Source organism: Magnolia sinica, chromosome 13 (genome assembly GCF_029962835.1).
Source record: "Magnolia sinica isolate HGM2019 chromosome 13, MsV1, whole genome shotgun sequence".
Classification (NCBI taxonomy): Eukaryota; Viridiplantae; Streptophyta; class Magnoliopsida; order Magnoliales; family Magnoliaceae; genus Magnolia; species Magnolia sinica.
Genome location: NC_080585.1, coordinates 22,117,683 through 22,128,678, shown reverse-complemented (window position 1 = coordinate 22,128,678; position 10,996 = coordinate 22,117,683). Strand labels below are relative to the sequence as shown.

General features: G+C 39.5%; 2 protein-coding genes across 4 annotated transcripts in view; both read right to left on the bottom strand.

The window, feature by feature from the left end:
- Positions 1–1,648: 1,648 nt before the first annotated feature.
- On the bottom strand, positions 1,649–9,256 carry LOC131223209 (ABC transporter C family member 3-like). Of its 3 annotated transcripts, none has more exons than XR_009160341.1 (11): positions 6,714–9,251; positions 6,057–6,143; positions 5,302–5,958; positions 5,023–5,187; positions 4,467–4,761; positions 3,819–4,033; positions 3,104–3,409; positions 2,937–3,000; positions 2,518–2,757; positions 2,203–2,423; positions 1,649–1,822 (listed from the first exon to the last, which is right to left on the bottom strand). XR_009160341.1 is itself a non-coding variant. In XM_058218529.1 (11 exons), the coding sequence occupies exons 1-11, from the start codon at positions 9,066–9,068 to the stop codon at positions 1,810–1,812; spliced, it is 4,485 nt and encodes a 1,494-aa protein (XP_058074512.1). In that variant the 5' UTR covers positions 9,069–9,251; the 3' UTR covers positions 1,649–1,809. The 3 variants fall into 3 exon arrangements, 2 of the variants coding, with proteins under 2 accessions (XP_058074512.1, XP_058074513.1); XM_058218529.1 differs by having other exon boundaries at positions 2,336–2,423; XM_058218530.1 differs by lacking the exons at positions 1,649–1,822; positions 2,203–2,423; positions 2,518–2,757; positions 2,937–3,000; positions 3,819–4,033 and having other exon boundaries at positions 3,134–3,409; positions 6,714–9,256.
- Positions 1,649–10,996, bottom strand: part of LOC131223212 (ABC transporter C family member 3-like) — a 44,507-nt gene continuing 35,159 nt past the window's right edge. Inside the window, exon 13 of the mRNA XM_058218531.1 lies at positions 1,649–1,822. The gene's annotated coding sequence lies outside the window, so the exon portion shown is untranslated. The remainder of the gene's footprint in view (positions 1,823–10,996) is intronic.

The following is a 10,996-nucleotide window of genomic DNA, read 5'->3' as shown; positions in this document are numbered from 1 at the left end:
CAAAATCTCAGTGTTTTTATAAATAACTTTTTCTTTTATTTCAATTTTTGAACATTTTCAATTATTTTTCAATATCTTAAAACTTTCAACTTCTTTATTTTTCCTTTTCAAAATGTTTGTTTTTTGTTAAAGTATCAATTTTTTAATATTGTTTTATCTTCAAATTTTCTCTTCTTTCGAACTTCTCCATTTTTTTAAAGCATTTTTTTTCAAACTTGTCAATTTTTATCGAACTTCTCAATTTTATTTTATTTTTCAATATACATTCTCATTCTCTTTTTCAAAATATTTTCATTTTTCATTGTCAAACTTTTCACATTTTTTTAATCTTTTAATTTTCTTTTTCAGGATATTATTTTTTTCTCGGAATCAATTTTTTTTTTTCAAAATTATCAACTTTAATCAATATTCTTTTTTTTTCCCCCAAAAAATAGATTTTTATTAAATCACGGTTTTTCTTTTCCACTCATTTGATATAAAAATAAAATAAAAAATTCTTTGCATTCAATCAATTGTTATAAAATAATATTAGATACAAAGATGTACAATTAAGCCATTGAAATTCTATTAAAAAACAATTATTAGACAACAAAAAAACAATTTTCCACCATATTCTAAAAAAAAATGGAAAAAAAAAATGTTCCAAGGCGAAAGTCCTTTTACAATGGACCATGATCCGTCCTAAAAGCAACTAAAAATAGTTGCTAATTGCTATTTTGGACGGGAATTTGCAACTGATTGTTCCGTTGCAAATTCAAAACTTGTGACGAATATAGTCCGTCGCCATTTTACGACGGACCACATCCGTCGTAAATCTGATTTTAGCGATGGATTTTGATCTGTCGCAAAATTCCACGAACTACAGATTTTCGCAGGGATTGGCAATGGACCTCTTCCATTAGTGACGGATTAATTCGTTGTTAAATTAGGCAATTTTTGCGATGGTCATATTCCGTCGCAAATCCACAACTTTGGCATACTAAATTAAAATATGGCTAGAATTATGAAACAAGGTTAGTATTATATTAGAATTTATTTACATTAAGAAATATTGCATTTTTTATATGAATTATTGATTGATTTTGATTTCTTAAACCTCTGTTTAGTGCCGCTTAAAAATGAGTTCATCTCATTTTAATTAACAGTAATTATATACTGGAAGTTACAAATAAGGATAAAAGACAATCTTGATAACCAATAATTTATATGAACCATGAACTCTAACACATAATTACTAAGAACTAAAAAAAATAAGTTCAATGAACTATGATCTCTAATACATAATTAATATTAACTAAAAATTGAGATGAACTCATCTTCTAATTGGCACCCAAATGGGCTCTAAAAGGTTTTGTCCCTAAATTTCCAAAAATAATGTGCCCAATTTCCTAGAGGTTTGTGGCTGATCCTGCAAAGCCACTCACAGATCTCTTGTAATTGGGTTTTCGTCAATTTCTCACTAAGACGCTGGCGGGATTGCAAAGCATGCTTATCCCCACATCTGCCATATAAATGGCTTTAAATCAGACTTGAGATATCCCAATGGGAAATTGAAAAGAGCAAATCCTATCTGCCCTAAAAAAATTTAAACACCCAAACAGGTCATAAGCTCATTAGCAAAGCCAAGAAATGATTTGCCCTTCACTCATAACTCAAAAATTGTATTGCTTTATTTAAGCAAACCTAGTTCCTAGACATCCAAAACTTGGGTTACAGTATTATCAGAATCACACAAAAACAGAACTACGTGAGATTTTCTACAGCATTTGTGAATCACTCCTGCCATGTATTCTCAACCCGTCATTGAGATTAATCATGAGATCTGCAGAAGAAGAAAAAACGCATAAGAAAAACATCAGATATATATATATATATATATATATATATATATATATAAATAATATGAGGACATGACCAGTGTGCATCCAATATCATTTACTAAACATTATCAACCTCCTGGCGCATAGAATAAGATAGACGAATCTGCAGCTCAACCAGAACCAAATGATGGCCCACCTTGTTGATGATACAATGGTAAAAAAATTGCACCAAGTGGCTGTTCTCTGACCATTATCTGTGGACATTCTTTTGGGAACCACGGGTTTGTCGGATTGATACCATTTAGTAAATGTTATTGTAGATACACAAAACGGGATTTTCAACCTTCAGTTAAATAGCAAAAGATATTGCTGATGTACTTACAGCGCAAAAGAGAAGATGTCACAGACTCACACCCATTATCATCATAATCAATCAGGTTGTATATCAACTAATGGCAGCCCAAGTATTGCCAGCCATTCATAGATTCGCTAAGTTTTCAAAACTAGAGTTTGACCTTACGGTATACTCGGCAACAAGTCTTGAGAATGAAGATGATTTGTTTGCCAACAGTTTTTTGGGTGAGTCGTATTCCACAATAAGGCCTGTTCAGTAAAAGAAAAATAAAAATAAATAATCAAATGCTTTGAAAAGGATAAAAAAGATGGAAGAAGACAGGTGGATTGGTAAGTTGCCAACCATTATCAAGAAGCAAGACCATGTTGCTATCTAGAACGGATGTTATCCGATGTGCAATTGTGATGACTGTACAGCCAAAGAACTGTTGCCTTAGTGTTTGCTGAATTAGGTTGTCGGTCGCAGTATCGACTGAAGCGGTTGCTTCGTCGAGTACCAAGACCTTGCTCTTCTTCAATATCACCCGTCCCAGACACACCAGCTGCCTCTGACCCATGCTCCAGTTCTCTCCATTTTCAACCACTGCCATTCACATCAGGCATTAGACTCCGTAATACATTGTAAATAGCAGATACAATATAGGTTTCAAAAGGAACCCCCCCACCAAAAAAAAAAAAAAAAACCCTAGTGCGTATATATCATATTCTGAAAATTAGTGGGCCAGATGAAGCAAATATCGGCTAAACAAAAAGAAACTAAACCTGTAGAGTCAAGCTTTCCTTCCTTTCTCCGTACTTCGTCCCCTAGCTGGCACTGATCTAGAGCCTAAAATAGGAAAGAATTGCACGTCAGCAAATCGTTGTGCTTTGGAATCCATGGAAAAGATATTGTAAATACGTTAGCAATGCAGATAGTAAAACAAACACACCTCCCAAATCTGTTCATCTGTATACTCTTCAAGAGGGTCAAGGTTACTTCGCACAGTCCCTTCAAACATAGTCGGGTCTTGCGGGATGATGCTCAATCTGGATCGCAGATCATGCAGTCCTATAGTAGAAATGTCAAGGCCATCTATCAGAATCTTACCGGCAACTGGATCAACGATGCGGAAAAGTGTCTGTATGAGAGTGGATTTTCCACTGCCTGTCCTCCCAACGATACCAGTTTTCATCCCGGCTGGGAAAGTGCATGTAAGACCTCTCAAAACAAGAGGCATATGTGGGGCATAACGGACCTGTATCCAATATTTTCAAATAGATGTCATGAATTATTAAAAGAGAAGGAAGAAAATTGTGTGATTATATAAGAAGATACATAAAAGCAACTATGTAGAAAAAGAGGAACCGGCCACCCATCCAATGTCATCATCATCATCATCTAAGCCTTATACCAACTAATTAGGGGATTACCCATAATCCCTTGCATGCTAACAACAGTTGTAGGTTAAGTTAGCCTACAATCAATTGTAGGTGATCCATCATCTTTGGGGAAAAAATTAATAATTATTAAGGAAAAAAAATCAAAACTAAATGAATATCCTGTAGCGGTTTCAATGCATCCAACAGAACGAATTTCTTAAAAGATGGGAGTTTGTGGTATCATCGATTACAAAGAAGCTTTGACAGTAAGAGACTTGAGATTACCTGCAAATCATGAATATCAACTTCTCCTTCCGCTGGCCAGTTAGGGTCCAGCCTATTGGTTTCTATGACAAGAGGGGGTTCACTAGAAATGCTCATGTATTGAAATATTCTCTCAACAGATATGATTTTGTTCTCAAGATTGCACAGATTCCATACAACCCAAGCAGCGATCATGTTTAAATTAAGTCCGTACATTACTGCTAAGCCCGCAATGCCTGAAAAAGAAGATAAGAGTAAGATTCCACTTCCACATGCCTGTCATCAATGAGAAGTCAGAGGTCATTCCACAAATATATGGATAGAAGATCCTCATTCTGAGGGTGTGTATAGTACCCTCGGGTTCCAAGTTTATACAAGTGGGGCCCACGTTTCCACGATCCAGACCAGTTGCATGTTTAACCTTTCCATGGGTGGCCTAAAATAGACTGTTAGGAATAGAAACCATAATGGTCCATATCCAAATGAAAATAGGCTAAAGATTGAACAGCTAGGATCTTCCAATCTGGAGGTTTTAGGCAAGGCCCATCTGATCAACAGGCTAGATCACTGAATCCTGGATGCTACATATATGAACTGAAAACATGAGGATGCTACCCTCAGGTTGAGGATCATGTCATATCATGTCATTCTTCTTGAATGAAGTTATACCTGGATCTATTACACCCTTTGGCATGGTTATCAAGAAAACCAAACAAAAGGCGAATGTGATGGATGATAACATATCCAAGCGGAAGCACAGCCACTCCATTGCGCCAGCAGTATGAAACTTGGGTCGTGAATACCCATCGATCAGACACAGGTTCGTATCCATGAATCTTGATTCCTGATCGAAACTCCTGATTGTCGTCGATCCTGATAAAGATTCAGCAAAGTGCTGTATGTTGGGAGCCTTGCAGACTCCAACAAGACGTGCTAACTCTCGTGCTGTCGGTATGTAATATTGCTGTGGAATGACAAACGTAAGAAAAATAAGAGGAAGTTACCTGAAGTTTATCGTGCTACAGCATCATTCTATTATGGATTGAAGTGATCCATGATCAGATTGTGTACATATGTATCTTAGAAGATTAGCAAACTTTAAAAATATTTTAAAAAACTAAAAATTAGAGAACAAAAAGAAATGTCTTAAGCTGTCTGCATTTTGTATCTAGTCCTTTAATTCTTTGTAAATTCAAGGAGAAGAAGACCCAGCTACAGGCATTACCTGATACCAAATGCAGGTTGCAATAACAGGGATGAAAACGATGAGAACCTGCCACGCAACCTGAGACATTACAGCAATGATTCCCAGCAGCTGAATGATTGCATTGGCAGTTCCCCCAATTTGAAAGGGAATGCTTGTATCTACTGCACTTTGATCAGTCGATGCCTGTAAAAGAAAAAGGCAGCTTACATAAAGATGCATAGCCATAGTGGCCTCAAAATAACAAATAAGTCTGGTCCCATGGCTTGAATCCTGAAAAGAAGTATATAGGTCTCTTACTCTATTGAGGATTCGTCCGCTTGGAGTGGAATCAAGGAATGACATGGGAGCTCGGAATATACACATATGCATCTTATTGAACAATTGAGTCGCCGTCTTATATCCAGCTGTAACGAGAAGCAACGATCTTACAAAGATACAAATGGAGCTTCCAATGGCCAAAGCAACATAGACGAGAATAAGAACCAAGCCTTCAACTGGAGCTCTCGTATCTTTCGAGACAGGAGCCGCCCAAGCCATCCAGTAATTGCTTCCAATCTGAAGACCCTGAAAGAGAATCTGGGCCAGCAATACAAATGGTACGAGAGCTCCTCCATAAGCCGTTGTAATGTATTTCCAATAGACCGATAGGCTGACCTTGCCTTTCTCCCTTTCTTCTTCTTGAACTAGCTGCCCCTTTTGCCCGACGATTTCATCCATTTTACCATTCTGATCCTCTCTCTTCTCTGTGTCTCTGTGTTGGGATTGTTTTCTGTTTCCAGCATCACACAAACCATCTTCCGCACTATTACTTACCTGTGAGTCAGGCTCCGTCTCCACAGAATCAAGGGCTGACAAGGCTTGCTTATGTGCACCGACAAGTTCCATAAAATCTGTTCCTGAATTAAGAATGTCATTGTATTTTCCAGCTTGTGTAATCCTCCCATCTCTCATTACCTGCCAAGCCAGAGAAAGGTTTTTTCCTTATGCATTGGTGATGCACTTATCCGGGGTTGTGGAACCAATGCAAAGTAAAGAAACAGAGAAGTGCTCACCAGGATAAGGTCAGCGGAAGGCAAAAAATCGACTTGATGGGTAACATAGATCACCGTCTTCGATCCTAAAATCCTGAGCAGACACTCCTGTCATTCAGAGGTTGGTTACATGTATTAAAGCTCTTCAAAAATGAAAATTACCCAAATGCTCAAAGAAGCAAAACAATAAGTAGGAGTCCTTTGGGTGGGGTTTAAATTTGCAACTGTAGTTCCAAAAACCGACGATTTAACTCAAAACTCAGTCTGGTCGACTCAACTCAGCTGAATTTTGAGGAGTGGCCACTTTTCCAACTCAGTTTTTAAATGGGGAAAACAGGGTTTATCCTGAAAACCTTTCATAGGGATAGAGGAATGCGTGTTTATTTAAATACCCAGCTGAATCTTTGAGCCAACCCAACCGATATTTAAGCCATCCCGATTCATGTGCACAATAAACCAAATCGAGGTCTCCATATTCAGTTTTTTTAAACTAATGTTCGTAACTACTAGCTATGTGAATAGCTTACCATGTCGTTTGTGAGCTGTGATCAAACAAAATCACTTGATATTACTACAAATGAGAACAGTTTGTTCTCAAATATATTGGACTAGTTGTTAATTTCAGGGATGTAACATGTGAAAATATAACAAAATCCAGAGGAAAAAAATAAGACATACCTTAAATAGATGGGTTCCTGTATGAGCATCGACAGCACTATAAGGATCATCAAACAGATAAATGTCTGCATCCTGGTATAGAGCACGTGCGATCTGTATTCTTTGCTTCTGGCCACCACTCAAGTTGATTCCTCGCTCGCCAATGACAGTCTGATCGCCAAATGATAGAATCTCCAAGTCTTTCTTCAGAGAACACGCTTCAAGAACATGCTCATACTTCTCCCTATCCATTTCCTTACCAAACAATATATTTTCTTCGATTTTCCCACTCTGTATCCAAGGTGATTGAGCAACATAGGCCTTGGTCCCACACAATTTAATGGTCCCAGATATCTTCGGCACTTCTCCTAAGATGCAAGAAAGCAAGCTCGACTTTCCCGACCCAACTGTTCCACAAACAGCCACCCTCATCCCATGCAAAACTCGGAAATTCAAATCTTTCAAAGTAGGATTCGCAGAAGAGAGATCCCAAGAGAAATTCCCATCGCTTATTTCAACTGCAACTTCAGAACTACCTTCCAGAAGCCTCTCTACAACATCGGGCTGAAGGTCTTCCAGGCGAAGGAACGACGAAATTCTATCAAGAGAAACCTTTGTCTGCGCAACCATGGAAATCGTATCGGGGAGATTATAAATGGGCTTCTGCAATATCCTGAATGTCGCAAGAGCAGATAGAATCTTTCCCGATTCTAGTGGTATCTCCATAAGCATACAAGCTCCAAACGTAATCACCGACACGAATGTGGGTGCACTCCAGAAGACAAATGCTGTCATGGCCGAGGTGTAGACATATTTCTTCAACCAGCTTGTTTCATCTTTCCTTAGCTCGACTATCTTAGACAAGAACTTCATCTCCCACCCTTGGAGCTTGAAGATCCTCATGTTTCGAAGGATCTCAGACGTCACCTTCATCCGTACATCTTTAGATTTCATTAACTTGCCCTGGTAATTCTCTTGCAACTTCCCCAACGGGACATTCATCAACATAACAACCACAGTTGCAACAAAAGCCGGTATTGAAGCCAGCCCAAGATTCTTGTACAAGATCAGCAAAGCCAGTGTAACTTGCACAGGAACCATCCATAGATCATGCATACACCAACTGAAATCCCCCACCCTTTCGGCATCAACGCTCATGAAATTTATGATCTCTCCACTGGTATGGCCCTGCCTTGGCTGGCTTGACAGTGACAGACCCTTCCTATAAATCATTGCGACCAAAACTGCTCGGCCCCGGATTCCAGCCTGCTGCAGCTTAAAGGACCAACGCCGCTGCGAAAGGCATTCGATAATCTTCGCAATGAAGAATGTGGAAACCAAAACATACCCTTCATTCGCGAATTTACTACGGCCATTGAGGTATTGAACAAAGGCATCGATAAGGTAGGGACCCACATAAGAAGACACTGTGTATACAAGCGCGAACAAAGCTGTCCACAGCACTTCTTTCCAAACAGTGAAGAACAACGCTTTCACCAATTTTAGTGTTCCTACTCCATTACTATTATCTTCTTCTAGCTTATTTTTGAAAACAGGCAAGAGCCCATTAACGCTATCGTCATCAGCAAGCTGAGGAACATCATCGATGTCTAATGTCTTCTTATAACCGACTTTAAGCAATGGACTCATCCAAGAGAAAGTAAGAAGACTAAACAGACTAGCATTTGCATATGGAGTTACATTATCCTTTTTACTCTTCTTGCGAGACCCACCAATGCTATTCCCATCCAAAAGAGGCTCTTCAAGAAGGCGCGCCTCTTCTTCTCCGTTCTTCTTTCCGAATAATCCAGCGTAACAAAGGAACAAACCGACCAGAACCGACCCAAAATCCAAAACCCACATATGTGTGGGCAGAATTCCGGGTTTCTGATAGTAAACCAGGTCCAGAACAACGAAAGAACAACACATAAAGAAGTTGAAGAACCACCAAATCCTCAGAACGATTGGGAATTTCTCCTCTTCTGAACTGCGGAACTCGAAATGCAAGTAGGCTGAGATCATGAACCAAGCAAGAGTTCTAAGAGCCAAATCCAATTGGGTGGAGAGATTTTCATCAGACCAACCATATTGATACCAAACAAAGTAGTTGAGAATGCAAATAACGAGATGAAACAGAGACAGACCCAAAGAAGAGAAAAGGGCAGGTTTGTAATATGAAAAGCTACCGTCTTTCAGCCTCTCTTTTGAATGTCCATGGACACCCATGTAACATCCCTTAATGACCCATGTCATGGATAGAAGAAGAATGAAAGCAAGATGGGTGGAGGCTGAAAAGCCATGTTGAAAGATGGGATTTTGGAGAAAAGCAATGGCTTTATGCATGTAGGGGGATGGGTGTGAGAAGAGCATGAACATGCCATCGTTTCAAGCATTGAAAGTAGCCATTGATGTGGGTTTTCTCTGAAATGGGTGGCCTTGGATTTGAAAATCGGAATGAAGATGAAAGCTATGTATATAAGAGGAGAGAGAGTCAAAGGCAAAGGAGGCGGCTTTCTTGGAGGGTGCAGGATAACGTGGTGCGCATGGGAGAGAAGGGAAGGAGAAGACAAAGGGTGCTGTGAAAATACAAAGGAATATATATATGGAGAAAGAGAGAGAGAGGTGGCACGTCTAGGGTGAGATTCGCTACTGAAGTGACGTCACCAACTTATGTGACACCATCATGATGTATGTTTTGTATCCAACCCGTTCATCCATTTGGAGAGATCATATTAATGCATGATACAAAGTATGAGTCGGATCCTGCATGATACAAAGTATGAGTCGGATCCAAAGCTCTAGTCGACCCTACCACAGAAAACAGTGGGGAGAAAGACAAAGGGTGCTATGAAATACAAAGGAAGAGAGAGAGAGGTAGCGCCTTTACGAGAAGTCTGGTATATAGATACTTACGATAGCTCAGTGGACCCTACCACGATGCATGTATTATATCCAATGCATTTGTTACATTCAGACTGTTCATCCATGTGGAGAGATCGTTTTATGGCACGAGAAAAGAATAAGATAGATCTAAAGTTTAAATGGACCCATTGTGTATAACAGTAGGGACAGTGACATCCACACTTCAAAACTTCTTACGCGCCACAAAAGTTTCCGGTCAAGATGATATATATATATATATGTTAACTTATAAATAGGTTGGATTTCAAAAATACATCATGGTAGGCCCTATAAATGTTTCAACGGTGGGTGTTACTGCTCTCACCTGTGATGGGTCCACTTGGAACTTTAGATTTATTTCCTTTTTCCTGTGCCGTAAAAATGATCTCTATAAATGGTTGGACGGTATGGATACTACACCTGCATCATGGTGTGGTCCACAGCTTAGTGACGTCACTTCACTATCAATTTAGCTACTGACCTTGTCAGTATCTAATCCGCGTCCGGGACACGCATGGATGGCACGAGGATTAGATACTGACAAGTTGAGCAGCGAGATTTGCAACTGAAGTTACGTCACCAACTTCTGTGGGCCCATCATGTCGTAAAATGATCTCTAAAAATGTATGGTTGGTGTGGATACAAAACATACATCATGATGGGGCCACATAACTTGGTGACGTCCATTGGCTAGCTAGTCTTGCTGCTCGACCTGCCAGTGATACGGAGATTGAGAGTTTGTCGTTTACGGGCCTGATTACTTGCGGAGAAAGAAAGGCCCAATTTTGACCGCATAGAGGTGGGCCCACGGAGAAAGAATGACACTGTGGTGTGGTCCACCTGATATTTTTATTTGCTTTATTTTTGGGACCATCCTCTAAAATAAGCTGACAAAATATATGGACGGCTAGGATATACAATGCATACATCGTGGTTGCGCCCACGGTCAGGTTCCCACCCACATCGCTGGTTTTGGGTCGCAGCCAAGTCGCGTTCTCCTCCCAATTTTAACATCCACCCGTTTCTTAGGACTCCAGTTTCGTGTAACCCCTTGTATATGTCCCAAAGTTTGTGGGGCCCACCTAGATGTCCATGTTAACATCTACTCCGTTCATAAGTTACTACTGATTAAGTTAGAATATGAGCCCAAAAATAAGGTAGATACAAAATTCAAGTGGGACATACCACACGAAATCCTCTACAGCACCTATTTTAAGCGGCAATTGCAACACCCAAGTTTGTGAGGCCCACCATGTATGTAAAATCCACTCCGTCCATCAGATTTTATTCTCAATTCTTGGACAGAGGAAAAAAATCAGCTCCATACACAACTCATAAGGGTCACACCACAGGGAACAATGGGAATAGGATGTGTGGGGTCCACCATGGAGTTTATCTTTCAT